General features: G+C 43.4%; 2 protein-coding genes across 4 annotated transcripts; one reads left to right on the top strand and one right to left on the bottom strand.

Moving 5' to 3' along the window:
• The first annotated feature begins 634 nt into the window (after positions 1 to 634).
• On the top strand, positions 635 to 10,651 carry sgsm1b (small G protein signaling modulator 1b). Its single transcript, XM_058056236.2, has 25 exons — positions 635 to 834; positions 940 to 983; positions 3,138 to 3,213; positions 3,721 to 3,883; positions 4,084 to 4,236; positions 4,322 to 4,389; positions 4,476 to 4,618; positions 5,428 to 5,559; positions 5,647 to 5,771; positions 5,848 to 5,915; positions 6,088 to 6,251; positions 6,328 to 6,457; positions 6,532 to 6,658; positions 6,725 to 6,789; positions 6,873 to 7,018; positions 7,105 to 7,233; positions 7,874 to 8,047; positions 8,166 to 8,234; positions 8,321 to 9,412; positions 9,486 to 9,610; positions 9,674 to 9,756; positions 9,908 to 10,017; positions 10,087 to 10,183; positions 10,246 to 10,413; positions 10,554 to 10,651. Exons 1-25 carry the CDS (start codon positions 828 to 830, stop codon positions 10,640 to 10,642), a joined length of 3,747 nt encoding a protein of 1,248 aa, XP_057912219.2. The 5' UTR covers positions 635 to 827; the 3' UTR covers positions 10,643 to 10,651.
• Positions 10,652 to 11,291: 640 nt separating this feature from the next.
• srsf9 (serine and arginine rich splicing factor 9) lies at positions 11,292 to 16,894 on the bottom strand. 3 transcript variants are annotated; one of them, XM_078794136.1, is made up of 5 exons: positions 16,720 to 16,888; positions 14,779 to 14,958; positions 14,433 to 14,623; positions 12,565 to 12,737; positions 11,292 to 12,483 (listed from the first exon to the last, which is right to left on the bottom strand). In XM_078794136.1, the coding sequence occupies exons 2-5, from the start codon at positions 14,934 to 14,936 to the stop codon at positions 12,265 to 12,267; spliced, it is 741 nt and encodes a 246-aa protein (XP_078650262.1). In that variant the 5' UTR covers positions 14,937 to 14,958; positions 16,720 to 16,888; the 3' UTR covers positions 11,292 to 12,264. The 3 variants fall into 3 exon arrangements, with proteins under 3 accessions (XP_078650262.1, XP_057912242.2, XP_057912250.2); XM_058056259.2 differs by having other exon boundaries at positions 11,292 to 12,737; positions 16,720 to 16,894; XM_058056267.2 differs by having other exon boundaries at positions 11,292 to 12,737; positions 14,779 to 14,955; positions 16,720 to 16,893.
• Positions 16,895 to 17,106: the final 212 nt, after the last annotated feature.

Below are 17,106 nucleotides of genomic sequence, written 5' to 3'. Positions count from 1 at the left end.
TATCCCAGCTGTCTTCGAGCGAGAGGCGGGGTACACCCTGGACTGGTGGCCAGCCAATCACAGGGCACATATAGACAAACAACCATTCACACTCACATTCATACCTATGGACAATTTGGAGTTGTTAATTAACCTAGGGGAGAACATGCAAACTCCACACAGAGATGGCCAAGGGTGGGACCGAACCCAGGTCTCCTTGCTGTGAGGTCTGCGCGCTAACCACTTGTCCGCCGGGCAGCCCATACAACTTCATGTAAAAAAAAAATTGTAGGTCACGTAGCCCCCAGGCTGCACTTTGGACACCCCTGTCTTAAGGGTAAAATTGTGCCAGTATACTATATCATACTGTTATATACAACATACAGAGTTGCTATTCCACTATTTCATACTGTGATGGAGCATCCTCCTCTCTTGCATTTCCTCGCCTAATTATGATAATTGCAGCAACTCCATTTAATGAGACAGCGACCCTGAGACCTCATTAACAGTATTGCAGCGTTCCTGTGGTAGAAATCCTGCACTGTGTTTATAGCGTGCAAGGGACTCCAAAGTCTTTATTGTCACTTTAAATAAACAAGTCCACTGTGAGTCATGATGCTTCGTGCAAGGAGGGGCGAGGGAATAGAAGTGGCTACTGTGGCTTTAAAGGGGTGTTGGTTCTTGGAGAGGTAGCAGATAGGTTTAATTTAGTCGCAAAAGAACACAGCGTACGGTCTGTCTGCCCGCTTGCGCTTTTTTTTACTGCACGTCTCGTTGTTGTTGTTGGAGTTAAGACAAGAAGAAGAAACAAAGCGAGTGTGTCAGCATCCTGCATCCCGCCTGCAGCGATGGGAGGTAGTAGGCTTTTTTTTTTTACTCCATCTTTAATATTACCGTGCATGGATCTTATCATTACGGATACTCACACGTATTGACTGTGTTTTTTTTGTGCGGTGACAGAAGCTGAGACGCGGCAGAAATTGCTGCGCAATGTGAAGAAAGAGGTTCGTTCATGCTTTTGGTTTTTCCCCTCCATTTTTATAAATATCACGACAGACACGCGTTTTATGATTGCATAATTAATAGATATGTTTCCCATCATTGAAAATGGCACACTAGCATCCATGGATGGTGATGGTGATGATGCCAGTGATGACGATGATGGTGCTGATGATAGTGATGATGTTTACTAATTGTCTCGCTTAAAGCATCATCCTAAAACCGAAAACGTGCGACCTTGTGTCTTACATGATTTGATAATTTTATTATTTTTTTTTAAATCGAATAGCACAGAGCCATGTACGCTCTATGCAAGGTCTTGTTGATTTGATCCATAATATGAGACTGAGAGGGGGGGGGGGGGCTAGGGGGGACAGGATGATTTATTCATGACAGAGAAAGCCGGGTACTTCCAAGCGTATCGCGTCCGTGCTCCCCCTCACCTGTGACTCATTGCCTCTCAAACATATACATGACTCCTCCCTGCAAGCTCCTGCAGCAAGGAAGGGCTTCTGTTTGAAGTGGAATTGTGTAGGATTTGTATACAGCAGGTATAACAATGCATGTATACATGGGCTATTAACTGAAATAAGAATGTTTAGTTTTTATGGTAATGGTTGTATAAGCCAAAAATGATGGAAATCCAAGCTAAAGTTTGAGTTTAGGTTCGGAAGCTGGGCTCGATTCGTTCATTTGGTACTGCTTATCTTGTTCAAAAAACACAATTATTGAATTTTGATATGGCTGGGTACTAAAAGTGTTCCAATATATGTAGAAACAACACATACAAAATATTTTTCCAATACATGATTATGTAGGGGTGCCACCATACATCTGTTTTTGTGGAATAAAGTGGTGAACAGTTCAATGGTCGCCATGGAGATCTGAGGTTATCTTTATGTTTTTGTTGGTGTTTATACTCCTATTACATATTACTAGTAAATTTGCGGTTTTGTCTTTGTAATTTGAATGATTTGTAGTCATATTTACAGGTATTTAGTGCTCATTGCTTCTACTGTAGCTAATATTAGCTAGCTACAGTTTGCTAATGACAGTTAGCTAATAGCTAAGCAAGCATAACATCAATAACAGTAATATAGTATTGCTGATGCTTCATATTTATTGAGTGGTACTGTAGTCCTAAATAATCTGATATACACTTGTCCATTTATTATTTTAATCACTGTTTAGTGCTCATTGCCTCTACTGTAGCTAACATTAGCTAGCTACAGTTTGCTCATGACAGTTAGCTAATAGCTGAGCAAGCATAACATCAACAACAGTAATATAGTATTGCTATAGTATTGCTGATGCCTCATATTTATTGAGAGTGGTACTGTAGTCCTACATAATCTGATATACACTTGTCCATTTATTATTTTAGTCACTGTTTAGTGCTCATGGCCTGTACTGTAGCTAACATTAGCTAGCTACAGTTTGCTAATGACAGTTAGCTAATAGCTGAGCAAGCATAACATCAACAACAGTAATATAGTATTGCTATAGTATTGCTGATATCTCATATTTATGAGTGGTACTGTAGTCCTACATAATCTGATATACACTTGTCCATTTATTATTTTAGATGCTGCCCTCAACAACTAGTTCCTTTCAGACTAGCAGTCTCAGCTTGGTCTTTGGTCTGGGCCCCCTTTGATAACCCTATAGAAAATGATGCTGTATACAAGTTCATTGTACTCAACATTTCCAGGTCAACTTTTTGGCAATTAGACTAGAAATTGCACATTTTCCGAAATTTGACAAAAGTTTATGTGTGAGGTGGCACCTCTAAATCTCAATGGATTTCCTCAAAACTTTTCAAAAGACATTTTTATTATGTTCATTAGAAAAAAATGGAATGCCAGCCAAATTGATTATGAATTAAAAATGTCCCATTCAAATGTAATGCACCCTATAATGTTCAGGGTCACGTTAATATATATCATCATAAAATAAAACATCTGAAATATGTTTAGATTGGTCAAAGATCCCCGAAATGACATGGGGTGTCCTGCCGTTTTTGAAGATCCAGTTAAAAAAAAAAAAGCACTAGTCAAAGATTCTCTATGTGACCGGAGCGTTTAGCTGTTTTTAATGGCACATTTCTGTGTCTAAGTCAATGGCGGTGACCATATGCATGCATGTCATGTCTCCCTCAGGTCAAACAGATCATGGAGGAGGCCGTGACGAGGAAATTTGTGCACGCAGACAGCAGCCACATCATTTCCTTTTGTGGTAATAACGTTTGTACTATTGGAGTATGATGGAGAAAAGCGCAAGCACAGCATCCCCCAACAACTCTCCCTAGGCCTTTTCTATTATAAGCTGAATGTGTAACTATCATTTGTGCAAATTGAAATGTCTCTCTAATTAAAAGAGTACAGCCATAAAGCAGATACTGTAGCGCGCACTTCCGATAATATTTGCAAATATTCTGCTTTAAGTTTGCACTTGTTTCGGAAAAAGGTGGCCGGATGAATTTGTATTATTAGTCGGATAACACCTCTAGGAGGTGTTGATCCTAACCAGGAGTGATATGTGTGTGTGTGTGTGTGTGTGAGATTCACTTCCCTCATATCCTAGCAACAGTGTTTTTGTCTATTTGTACCACCTGTGCCTTCCTTTCACCTGATTTTCCTTTCCCTGTTTTTAATTGGCAGCCATTCTGCCCGGTATGAGATAAAAACACGGAAGCACGGAAAGCTCATTGTGGCTAACGAGTGTGTGTTTAAATGTGTGTAGCTGTGGTGGAGGCTTGCGTGCTGCATGGACTGAAGCGGCGTATAGCGGGGCTGCTGTGCAGTAACAAGGTTGCGGCGCTCTTCATGAAGGTGGCAAAAAGCTTTTCGCCTGCTGAGCAACTTTGTCACAAGGTCCGAGAGCTGGAGCATCTCATAGAAAACAGGTGAAAATACAATTAAAATCATGCTTTTTTTCCTCCATTTGCTGCACTAAACAGTGGATCGCAAGCCACTGCAGGGGTCTACTCACGGTATATTGCGGTGTGACAATTGTTGTTAAAATCAGAAGAGATGGATTGGACTTTGGAGGCACCGCTATATAACGCATCCTGACACACCCTGTCCTGTGGATGTGGTTTTCCAGCAAACAAAACAACTCTTCACAGAGCAACGAGCGCAGTCGGCAGTACAAATTGAACAACCTCCCCCCTCAGGCTCTCAAACACTTATGGATACAAACCGCTCTTTTGGAGAAGCTGCTGGACAAGATTGTCTTGTATTTAGTGGAGAACTGCAGGTATCATCAATATAAATTGATACTGCATGTGTTAGTCATTGGCTACAGATCTCTAAGGCATGTTTCTTCAATGTGTTTCCTGCAGTACATTTTATGAGAAAGAAGCCATGCTGATGGATCCCGTGGATGGGCCCATTCTTGCATCTCTATTGGGTAATGACACGCCTTTGTCAACATGATTCTCAGCAATCACTGTACTGGTATTTGTACTGTTTATATTCTATGACCCTGCTGTACAGTTGGTCCTTGTGCTTTGGAGTACACCAAAGTCAAGACCGCAGACCATTTCTGGACGGACCCATCCGCTGACGAGCTGGTACAGAGGCACCGCATCCACAGCGGGCACTGTAGGCAAGACTCTCCCTCAAGAAGACCGGCTCTGGTTAGTGAGGCACTTCCATTGAAGGTGCTGTCTGCCTTGGTTTGGTACTGCATGGGGGCGCTAACTTTCAGGCATTCATTCATTTTCTACTGCTTATCCTCACGAGGGGGGGGGGGGGGTTGCTGAGGCCTATCCCAGCTGTCTTTGGGCGAGAGGCGGGGTACACCCTGGAGACTGGTGGCCAGCCAATCACAGCGCACATATAGACAAACAACCATTCACACTCACATTCATACCTATGGACAATTTGGAGTCGCCAATTAACCTAGCATGTTTTTGGAATGTGGGAGGAAACCGGAGTACCCGGAGAAAACCCACGCATGCACGGGGAGAACATGCAACCTCCACACAGAGATGGCCGAGGGTGGAATTGAACTCGAGTCTCCTAGCTGCGAGGCATGCACGCTAACCACTTTTGTACCGTGCAGTCCACCCTAACTTTCATGAAATAAAAAAATATATTAAATATTCACATTTGAAAATTTATCAAATTTATCAAACGCATGATCGATGACCAAATTAGTTGATTAATCGATTAACCATTGATTAATCAATTGTTGCAGCTATAATAATGACAACGAGAGTAAAGCTGTTCAGTTGTTTAAAGTCAACACTAACAATACCAGTTATTGTTGTCAGCTAATGTTAGCAACTTTAGCCAAGTTTTGTTACTAACGTTAGCTATCATTTAATGGATAGCCTATCACAACATACAGCATACGCTAAAGGCCTGTACATTCGGCCAGTTGAGAAGGCTTTGCTGGCCCTGACTGATTAAGCACTAATCCTTATGGCGTCCCCCCCGACAGATCCAAAAGAGACAGTCCAGTGGCAGCATGGACGACCGCCCTCTGGTGTGGGCAAGGGAATATGTGGAATCACTCCACCAAAACTCGAGAGCCACTTTGTTGTTCGGCAAGAACAACGTTCTGGTGCAGCCGGTATGTATGAAGACGCCTTTTGTTCTAAGCTAATGTTGAATATATGTCAACATTGATTTGCGACTTGCCTTTCGTGTCTCCATGCAGAGAGATGACATGGAGGCAATCCCAGGCTATCTGTCTCTGCATCAAACTGCGGATCTGATGACACTCAAATGGACACCCAATCAGCTGATGAATGGCAATGTCGGGGAGTTAGATTCTGAGAGGAGGTCAGCTCAACACAAGCTAGTCCGCTCAGGCCGGAAAACCTTTTTTTTTTTACATCCGTATTGGTATTTCTTGCAGTGTCTACTGGGACTATGCCATGACAATTCGCTTGGAGGATATTGTGTATCTCCACTGTCATCAGCAAGGTAATCTACTTGTCAGCCCCCAAGCTCAGTAGTTATGTAAACATACTGACCTTTAGAGATATAAATTTTTTAAAAAAAGTTTTTGATATGATTATTGACATTATAAGACATTTTAAGGACCACTTCTAAGGTTCATTTATAAACCGTGAAACCATTTCTTCTACTTAATCAGTGAACAGTGGCGGAACTGTGGTTTTGGTGAGCCAGGATGGAATCCAGAGACCACCATTACATTTCCCAAAGGGGGGCCACTTGCTCCAGTTTCTCACCTGCCTGGAGACGGGCCTGCTACCGCACGGTCAATTGGACCCGCCGCTCTGGAATCAGAGAGGAAAGGTCAGCATGATCAAGGATGCTTCCTCTTTAACTTTATTACCTCGTGTTCTGGAGTGTTTTCCGTTCTAACTTCCAGGGAAAGGTCTTCCCCAAATTGCGTAGGCGGAGCCCGCATGGTTCATGTGACTCTGTGTCCGATAAAGAGGATGATGAAGCAACCGATTACGTGTTTCGGATCCTATTTCCTGGCAATCAAATGGAGTTAAGTAGGTCATCAGGGGTTATTAGCAGATACACCTTTATGCTTGATTTTTTTAAGCGAGTATGTCATTGTGTGCAGTGGCTTTAGAGCTGATGGACCAGGGTATGACCATGTGGCAACCATCCCCCAGGAAGTCATCCTGCTCCTCTTGCTCACAGAACGGATCATCTGACGGCTCTCTGCCTAATGGCTGCAATCAGGAAAGGTATTGCAGTGTTCTATCTTCTATTTATTCGGCATAGAGCTAACAAAACCAAATCCCCCCGACCAGGGCTCCTCTAAAACTCCTTTGTGACACCATGAAGTACCAGATCATCTCTCGGGCTTTCTACGGATGTGAGTGTAAATTCAGGTTCACAGTTCACTTGAATGAATAAAATACAGTACCTCTTTTTCACAGTCTTATCTTTCCAATCCAGGGCTGGCTTACTGCCGTCATCTGTCCACAGTTCGCACTCACCTCTCCGCTCTGGTCAACACCACTATCGTTGTCCCCGATGTGCCCTCAGATGCACAAGGAGGCCTCTCTGCGGACGTCTGGGCCCAGTACCTCCAGGACAACTCTGTAAAGTTCACACAATACTTAAGTGATTGGCATGACTCCCTGTATTAAACTCAAACTGTATTAAGCAGTAAGAATATCCTGTTCAGGCCTATGAGGAGCATGAGATACACAGGCTTGTGTATTTTGGTGGTGTGGCACCTTCGCTACGCAAGGAGGTCTGGCCCTTCCTGTTGGGACACTACCGGTTTACAATGAGTGAGAAGGGCAGGATGGAGGTATTTGTACTGCACTGTTCATGGACTCTAATCCCGCAATATGTTTATTATTGTGGTTGTAGTTGTATATTTTATATTAGCTGATATTTTTAATACATAATCTCTATATTGTATACTATGATATGCTATTTTTTTCTATATTTTATTAATTGGATTTAAGTTTTCACCAGGGCGACACGGTGGTCTAGTGGTTAGCGCAGCTAGGAGACCAGGGTTCAATTCCACCCTCGGCCATCTCTGTGTGGAGTTTTCATGTTCTCCCCGTGCATGCGTGGGCTTTCTCCGGGTACTCCGGTTTTCCTCCCACATTCCAAAAACATGCTAGGTTAATTGGCCACTCCAAATTGTCCATAGGTATGAATGTGAGTGTGAATGGTTGTTTGTCTATATGTGTCCTGTGATTGGCTGGCCACCAGTCCAGGGTGTACCCCGCCTCTTGCCTGAAGACTGCTGGGATAGGCTCCAGCACCCCCTGCGACCCTCGTGATGAAATGAAAGTTTTAACCTGCCGTTTTTGCATAGAACATTTTAATAAACTGCCAAAATCCTACTAGATTGCGCAGGCGTACGTTTTGACTCCTGTTAGCATATTTCGTCTATGCGACACCCACGCTTGGTGTCTTCGTTTTTATTGCTTCAGATTGATGAGCGGATGGGCGCCAAGTATGAGCAGAACATGAAAGAGTGGCAAGGTTGCGAGGCCATCGTGCGCCAGAGGGAGCGTGAGAAACATGCTGAGGCCCTCGCTAGGTGTTCGTCGGGCGCCAGCGTTGAGAGGGGGCCCATCGTGCGGGACTCCACCATCAGCACAGATGCAAGTCAACATTTTAATATATTATGTAACGCAAGAGTAAAAAAGTGAAGTATTTATAGTATTCCAGGCAAACTAAACTCATAGTTCTGCTTTTTCTTTTGTATTCTTTCCGCTTCAGTCATCACTAAGCAGCAACTCAGATCAGCAGAATGTTCGGTCACAGAGTGACTCCAGCAATAGCGCACAAGTAAGAACAATTCCCATCTTTGGTTAGCTTGAATCATTGATTGCACCATCAACTGTATTGGTCACTCTATTTTGTTGCTTCTTTAGGTATTTGTCTCGGTCGATGCTGGGGATCCGACGGAGACGAGACCAGAAGAAGTCCAAAAGCAGCACATCAGTCCAATAAAGGACATTCCGGTTGGTCCTGTTGCCTGCAGGAACCCATCCCCCCCTCCAGGTTCAACCAAGCTAGCTACTGGATCTCCAACCTCTCAGCAGTCAGTGCACACATCGGATGTCTTAAACATGGAGTCTGAAAATGAATCACTGCCAGATAGGGAAAAGATAGCAGACTTGACCACCAAGGATAGTCTCTTAGGGAATGAGAGAATGGAGACAGAAAGCGATGTGGGCGAGTCTGGAATCACGATGAAGCCAGACAGCTCTGAAGCTGAGAAGTCTGAAAATGCTAATGAGCACTCCGGTGTTGGAAAAAGTATAAACGCAAAGGATGGGAGCTCTCTCCAAGGGAACACCGATGTTATTAAGCTGGAAACTGAGATTCAGAACAAATATTTCCAAGCACCTCCACTTGGGCAGGCTTTGACTCAAGCACAAACTACAAAAGATCAGGAGAGTGAGTGTGTTGATATGCTAACACCAGATGAAATTCCACAAATTGGGACTGATCCAGAGTGCTCGGAAAAAGAACAAACAAAAGAAGTGTCAATAGATTGTGGGTGCGAAGCCAAAAAAGTGGCAGATATCCCATTTGAGAAACCTGGCTCAAACTCACCCGTCAGGCAAGTACTCAACGCTCTCCAGTCAGCATCCCGCGGAAGCCTTTGCCTGTCCTCCCACACCCGGCAGTCCCCGGACTCCGACGACTCTCCTTCTGCCTTGGAGATGGAGGACATCCCTGCCGGGGTCACCTGTTTGAACCTGGAGGAAATAAACATTAGGCCACTGACTGCCCTTGCCCCCCCTCCGGTCTCACTGGCTCGGAGAGGGAAGACTGCATCCGAAGACCTTGTCATGGATCACCATCTGGACACTGCTTGTAACACCAGTCCTGAAGGCACCGACATGGGACTGTCTGAAGATGAGCCTGACACTGAAAGCGTGTTCGCGGCACCAGAAACTGCAGAGACTGGAGGAGAGTCCAAATGTGACGAATCCTTGACACACCAAGGCTACTCCGTAAGGATGATAAGAGGTTCTACTGTACTTGAGCTTTAACCTAAACCCGCTGACTTCTCCATCTCTTCGGCAGCAAGAAACACTGGACATGTACCTGATCAACTTGCATCGCATTGACAAAGATGTTCGACGCTGCGACAGAACATACTGGTATTTCACGCCTGAGAACCTGGAGAAGCTGAGGAACATCATGTGCAGGTAATATCATTGGAATCAGAGGATCCTTTGCAACGGTTTTAATCCATTGATGTATCTTCACAGCTACGTGTGGCAACATCTGGACACAGGTTACGTCCAGGGAATGTGCGATATACTGGCTCCCCTACTGGTTATTCTGGATGATGGTCAGTTCCGTTCTTGTTTTCCTGAGGAATTTGCACAAAATTATACAATATTACTAACTATGAAAACATTTTTCCCAACAATTATAGTGCATTTTTTGGGAGAAAATTCTTACTCGTAGTCGATTTCCTTACCTATGTCTTGGCTTCACAGAGGTGATGGCGTTCAGTTGCTTCACTGAACTGATGAAAAGGATGAACCAGAATTTTCCTCACGGGGGCGCCATGGACTCGCACTTTGCCAACATGCGTTCTCTTATTCAGGTAGCACTCATGCACATACGGTACTTCCAAGCACTATGTTAGTAATCATATGCATTTAAATAAAACTAGATCCTGGACTCGGAACTGTTTGAACTGATGCAGCAGAATGGTGACTACACCCACTTCTACTTCTGCTACCGCTGGTTCCTGCTGGACTTTAAAAGAGGTGATGAAATATATTCGCATTTAACATTCTTCCAGATGTAAAGTGATGCATCTTTTTTTTAGAAATGGTCTATGATGATGTTTTCTCCGTTTGGGAAACCATCTGGGCGGCAGCATACACAACCTCTGAGCATTTTGTGCTCTTCATTGCATTGGCACTAGTGGAGATGTACAGAGATATCATCCTGGAAAACAACATGGACTTCACGGACATCATCAAGTTCTTCAATGGTAATGTTATTTTTATTATTGAAAGGTGTTAACTTTTGTTTTGGCTCCCATTTTTCATGTGCTGAACTTAAAGCTCTAAAACTTTACCACCTCAGGTGTGGCTTATTGTGTTTTTAATCTTTTTTTGTATGCCTTTACAGAAATGGCAGAACGTCACGACGTCCCCCAGGTCCTGATGATGGCCCGAGACTTAGTCCACAAAGTGCAGACACTTATTGAAAACAAGTAATCGGCAAACACTAACACTAAAACACTAAATTGATGAAAAATGCAGTAAGCTTTGAAGTGGTTGCTCAGTTCTATGTCAGTGAGACAGAATTAAGAGGCCAGTAAATTTATTTTCCAAGTGTAATTGTTCACCTTGTGAATGTACCCTCATTGATACTGCTTCAGGATGTTATTTTGCCTTAAATGTTGCTATTTTTTCAGGGATACGATTCAAGTCTTAACATACCCCCTTGATTATTGGGTGTCGGATAGCGTACCACTGAAAAGTGAGAGGATTGATTAGTGTTGGAGAGTGTCCAAGTAGCTTGTGTAGCTCCTGATGCATCCGTCAATAACCATTAAGGCTTCATGTCTATTGAAGGCTGTTTGGCACCTACGATAGAGCATATGCTAAATTATCTAATTTCTGTTAAAAAGGACTTTCACATCTCATGAAATACTCAAGTTCACATTTTGTTCCGATTTTTGCGTACTTACATTTTGGTGCTCACACGTTTGTGTACTCAGATTCATTGGATTACCAGATTGTTTGAACGATAGGATCGTTGTCGTTAAGTCTTTTGCATTTTAGAAGGTCAGTTCAGTGGTGGTGTTCTCATTTGGGTTTTGTAAACATTTTCTCATGGCAGGCTTTTAACCAAATAAATGTGTACTATAAAAAAAAAAGCGAGGGGAATTCAGGCATTGGGTTCAAGTGCCAAACAAATAGCCAAAATTCTATCAATGGGTAACAAGAAAACATTTAAATGGATGCCAATCAGTTAAATCGTCAGTGTTTCATTATCACTGCTTTAAGTGGTCCCGTACTTTCCTCTGAAACAGACCAGTGTTGTTTGTGGATTGCCGTGCTCCATGTCAGAAGATTAACTGTATACAATGTGAGACCACTGTACAAACAAAGCTAGCACATATTTATTAAATGCAATACAATGTCTTTATTGGGCTTTATCTGATTATCATGGAGACAAAAAAATATATTCTATTGAGACATTTATTTTTTTCCTGTCTTCTCAAAAATGTGAGCTGTTAGAATTAATTTATTGTGAATTAAAATATTCTATTTTGCATTTCATGTGTTTTGTGTTTGAGTATTAAGAAATTGCGAAAGTTTTAATGTTCAGAATTTTGCAATGTGCAGCATTTATAAAGCATGTTAGGACCATCAAGTTGTAAAATTGAACCTTTTATTGGTAAAGAAATGCCAACAGAGATGCACTCAAAGGGTAAACTACTTATAAAAAAAAAGGTCTCAACAGCCAACATGAGTCGGAAAAGGTTCACCACTTTGTTCTGAAGCAGAAGATATTGATTAGCATCACAGATTCTTCAACAAGAACGACGTCACATCCACAACAAAAGTTGGCTTACCAAACAAACACTACGTAATGTAATGCACATCAAAGTCAACATTCTGCTTTGAGAAAACATAGGTGCATTAAAAGGTACATGGAAACCAGAGTTAAGGCCGAGGGGAGGAGCAAGAGAGACGTGGGTGTCCATGGAATGTACGTAGCAACAAAAGTGTTCGATGAAAGCGCCAGTGGGTAAACCAAAAGAAAAAATTAAAATAAAAAGGCGATTACAAAAATTTCTCCTCGGTTTCCTAGATCACAAATTGAGCCTTTATCTGTAATGACGTGGTGGCGGACTATGGTGGGGTGGTCCGTGCCTCCGAGTTGGACTATGGCGTGACATAGAATGGCGAGGAGGGGACTGGTACCGTGGCGGCGGTGATCCTCGGTAAGGAGGTGAAAAGCGGTCTCTCGATCTTGAGCGGGAACGCGAGCGACCCCAGTTGGGGGTTCCTCGATCCTCGTAGACTCGAATGTATGCGGTCTCACCCTGCAAACGAGGACAACAGTGAAAGTGCACTCCAGCGGGGGTACGGAGTCGGGGGTGGCTTTCATCAGGTCTTCCACTCACTTGATGCGAACGGAACTCTGTGCGATCCAGGCGTCGCAAGGCATACTCCATGTCCTCGCGGCGGAGAAATTCCACCACGCCCTCCCCATCCCGCTGCACGTCGGCGAAACAAACGTCGCCCGCCTCGCGCATGTGATCCTTCAGATCCTGCCAACTCCCACTTGGTGGTAATCCTGAGGTTGCAGATACCGAATATGAAACCTAAAAACTAGCACTTCAAACCTAAAAAAAGGGTGTCTAATGTTTAGACTTCGACTAAAAAGGGACCACATGCCTGTTTGGGCTTCTAAACATTTTTGCATTAATTTTGCATGTCCTAGTCAAGCACTGTGGCTTGTCCTTCAAAGAGATATCCGTGCCCACTTTGCTAAAACAGCGTGACTCTATACGGCCCAGACCCCTTTTCCAATCGAACTTCAATGGATCCAAAGTACACTTGCTCAGCTGCTTTGATCTTGTTAACAAGTCATGCCATGTTCACAAAAGAACAAAATCTTGAGATTATGGTTCACTCTTGGACTGTGTGATTAGATTGTCCGGGTTCTACAAATGTATTATCTTCTTAATTATCCTATATGACTCTTATTTTACATACACAGTTGTAAAATGAGATGAAGAATCTGCCATTATTATTAAAAACAGATTTGCCTATGACCCATGATGTCCATCTGCCAGTTTCTTTGTCCTCCAGTTCGCCATGAGAGGGAAATATCTTCCCATGACTCCTTCCTTCCTACTGGTAGATTTGTTCCATAACCAGTGTGGGACACATCCACAAATCACTTGGCATGTTCACTTTTCTAGCAGTCCTTCAGTCCACCAAGAACAAGTGAGAGACATCTGCCTATGGTTCATGATCCATCCAACTACTAGTCCCTTTGTCGTCCGGTCCGCCATGAGAGTGTGAGATATGCATCTGCTTATAATTCATAGCTTCCGACTACAAGTCCGTTCACGCTGCAGTCCGCCATGGGAGACCAACAGCTGCCATTGACTTTGCATGTCCAATGTCCTACTAGTCCACCAAGAGTGAAAGAAGTCCGCCAATAGCAAGCTCTGCCTATGACTTGTGACGTCCGTCTTCTAGTCCTTGTCCTCCAGAGTTCAAGAGTTATCTGCCTACGACTAATGGCTTCAAACTAAGTCCCTTCATGCTGCAGTTTGTTATAGTTTGTTATAGTTTGCCAATTACTCTGCTGTAGTCCAAAAGTGACAGGAAGGAAGTAGAGGTGCGAGATCTGCCGACGGCTCACGGTGTCCATCAACTAGTCCCCTTTGTAGTAACTTCACACACCGGTGCGCCCCTTTATGTCCACTTTCCGACTAATTCCGACATGCTGCAGACTGTCCGCCATGAGCGCAAAATCTGGCAATGACTCTGTATGTCCACTTTCCTGCTAGTCCCTTCAAATTGCAGTCCGCCATAAATGAAAGATCATCGTCTGCCTATGACTTTTGTACGTATTCCTTCCTACGAGTCCCTTTGGCTGTTAGTCCGCCATTAGTTATTGACGTCCAGCTACATATCCGTTTGTCCACCATCAGTGCATGAAGATGTGCCTGCGTAAGAGTCACGACTTCCATCTAAAAGTTCCTTTAGACTGCGGTCTGACATGCGAGCAAGAGAGCAACATTTGCCTACCACTCTTTACGTCCATGTTCCTACTAGTTTTTTGTCCTTTGATCCGCCAGGTGAGACAGGCAGCGATCTATGACTGATGACTTCCACTTACAGGTTTGTGAGCGCTGTAGTCCGCCATGAATGCGTTACGAGAAACATTTGCCTACGACTCTGTGTCCTCTTCCTACTGTTCCACTTGACATCCAGGATAATTATAAATGAGCTACGACTGTAGACATCCACCTACCAGTCACTATGACGCGGAATTCAGACCTTCGTGTTGGGGGTCCGAATCTTGCTCTAGGTCCTCCTCCTCCACCACCGCCGCCGCCGCCCCCCATTGGACCAAATTTACTAGAGGATCTGGGATACTCTACACGAAGTTTGGAGTCTCCATATCCATATCCATTCCTTCCATAGACGGCATCATCTGCATCCCTAGGAGAAGAGAGCAAAGAACTCCTTACCAATGTGGGCCTGTCGCAGGTGGAGACCTGGACGTGCCACCTCCATCCATTCCCTGCTGGGAGTCACTTGACGTACACCAAAAAGACTTGATAGGGGAATGAGAACGATCCATCTCCAAAACTCACCGTGGGTCTTCAAATCGGATAAAGGCAAAGGGGATAGTGCCTCTATTGTTCTTCAATTCAATCTCACGGATTTTTCCATATTTGAAGAAGAGATCCTCAATGTCCCTCTCCTGGATGTCCATGGGAAGATTCCCAACATAGATCCGGCCATCCGCCATGGTGGAAGAATTAATTGCACTGCTGACACAGAAAGCAGGGCGGCAACTTTTGATTTTAAGGTCAATTTGTGTTTTCACAATCACTCGTCCAAGCTGAGTTCCTGACTTCAGTCAAATATAAAAAAAACCCCAAAGACTTGCTGCAACAGAAATGAAACCATTCCGATCAAGAAAAAAAGAAAAACAGCACAACATTCTTTGAAATGCATGCCCATCCATCCTCTGTGCTGAGGTTTGACAGGTATGCTGAAGCCTATCCCAGCTAACTTCAGGTGAGAGGCAAGGTACACCCTGTACTGGTCGCCAGACAATCACAGGGCACATATAGACAAACAACCATTCACACTTACTCATACCTATGGACAATTGGGAATCGCCAGTTAACCTAACATTCGGGTTGGCCGATATGGACCAAAAATTAATATACCGATATATTTAGGTTGTATATTGCCCTTGGCTGTGGCGTCGTTTTGTTTGCAACCATGGGTGACACCGCAGACGCTGCACGCCAATTGTTTTTTTGCGATCAGCTTTGAAAAGAGTTTATTGGCAACCGCCGATCACATGTTTTTGTTTCAACAGAGCTAGCTCTGTCAGTGGTAAATAATGTCTGGTTTACGCATTTCATTGAGCATCTTGAAACTGACCAATGCTGCAATATCGGTATTGGAGATCGGAAGTGAAAAAGTTGCACCCCTAAAATGTTTTTGCAAAAAATAAAAAATAAATCAACAAGCAACCATGCAGGTAGTCCTCAGTGTACCGTGTTTTGCAGTTACGAAGGCAGTGCCATAACTGAATTTAAAACGCAATTTTGGTCAGTCAACACATGACTTGCTTGAGAAGTACTTCCATGTGACCGCCTCCTAAAATCAGTAACAGGGGTAAAATCTGCGTCAACGTGAATGCTGATGTGCCCTCTTCAATTTCATAGCGAATTGTCGTAGTGTCACAAAGCCATGAGAAATAAACAGTGGTGCTCTCACACTTTTGGAGAGTGTAAATACATGACTATTAGCAAACACGATGAGCAAACACTAACAGGATACATCTTCACTGGGCCTGATGTGCAGTGTCTCACGTGCCTCTTTGCAGCCGGTCAGAGTGCTGTTCTGCCATTTTTTTCCTGCACCATAATATATGACTCTACTTAGACACTATAACACTACTTAGAAGCTTCTGGTACAATCATTGAGACACGTTACTTTTGTGTTGGGTTAATTTTTTGTGTGTTTTTGTGCAAATGTGTTGATGAATAAATTGCGTTTAAGGACATTCACAGTAGCCTAAACAGTGAAAATGCATCACATAGTCATATTGCCTATGTTTAAATGGTATACGACATTTGAAACTAGCTGGTGATAAAGCGTTCAAATTGTGTTATTTATTCATTCAAAGCATTTCTTCAAACAAAGGGTACAGCCTCAATGTCGCGGAAGGCTTAGCCAAGCTAACAGCGACTAGCTGACGAAAGCAGGTCGCGACGCTTGTTTCGTTTAAGCGAACATTTGTACGCTTTCCGAGCCGTTTATGGACATACATACGTACATACTTTAATGTAATAATAATAATAATTTGATGTAATTCTCTGGATACGCACCGGATAACGAATGATAGCACTATATGATATTACAGCATTATATGATAGCAAATGAAAGGTTAGCTAACTAAACTAGCGTCTTCCGTCTCCAATTGTATAGCATTTGCCGTACAAACGACGTTATTACCGACTGCTCTTCGAGTACATTACACAACAAAAGGATGTTATATGTTAAGGAATTACCGTTTCAGACAAATCGAGGCCTTTCCTCTGTGGAGTCAATTGCAAACAGTTGACGCTTTACTGTGCTTTCGTGTGGAGTGCTAGCTATAGCAAGGGTGGCTAACACAGGAGCGTCTCTGGCTTCTTCTACGAATTATTTTCGAGTTGATGGGCGGGAACATTTACTGACTGCTGCCTCTAGCGGCTCGTGTCCACCACAACCAAAACATGCGCAAGCATGTGACGACTTTTCAATGGAATGATGCAGCCTTGACATTGATTTCAGGGTAAATCGTTTGCGTCATATATTTTAATATTAAAGGTAAACAGTAATAGTAATGATGTAACAATATGGGGTCACGTTTGATGAAGAGTGTAAACAGCTTTTGAGTGAGATGAAGAGGTGAT

The sequence above is a fragment of the Doryrhamphus excisus genome, linkage group LG10 (assembly GCF_037039965.1).
Source record: "Doryrhamphus excisus strain RoL-2023G ecotype Guam linkage group LG10, RoL_Dexc_Guam_v1.1, whole genome shotgun sequence".
Lineage (NCBI taxonomy): Eukaryota > Metazoa > Chordata > Actinopteri > Syngnathiformes > Syngnathidae > Doryrhamphus > Doryrhamphus excisus.
Note: the sequence above shows the minus strand (reverse complement) of the source record. Positions and strands in the feature narration are given on the sequence as shown.

What these genes read in the sequence shown, in the direction of transcription:
- sgsm1b (XM_058056236.2), top strand. An exon ending in TATTTAGTGGAGAACTGCAG is followed by an intron (nt 4,237 to 4,321) that starts GTATCATCAATA and finishes TGTTTCCTGCAG; the next exon opens with TACATTTTATGAGAAAGAAG. An exon ending in CTGAGGAACATCATGTGCAG is followed by an intron (nt 9,611 to 9,673) that starts GTAATATCATTG and finishes GTATCTTCACAG; the next exon opens with CTACGTGTGGCAACATCTGG.
- srsf9 (XM_058056259.2), bottom strand. Translation starts at nt 14,936, where the DNA reads ATGGCGGATGGCCGGATCTATGTTGGGAATCTTCCCATGGACATCCAG. An exon ending in ATCCGATTTGAAGACCCACG is followed by an intron (nt 14,624 to 14,778) that starts GTGAGTTTTGGA and finishes CTCTTCTCCTAG; the next exon opens with GGATGCAGATGATGCCGTCT. An exon ending in ATTCCGCGTCATAGTGACTG is followed by an intron (nt 12,738 to 14,432) that starts GTAGGTGGATGT and finishes CTGCAACCTCAG; the next exon opens with GATTACCACCAAGTGGGAGT.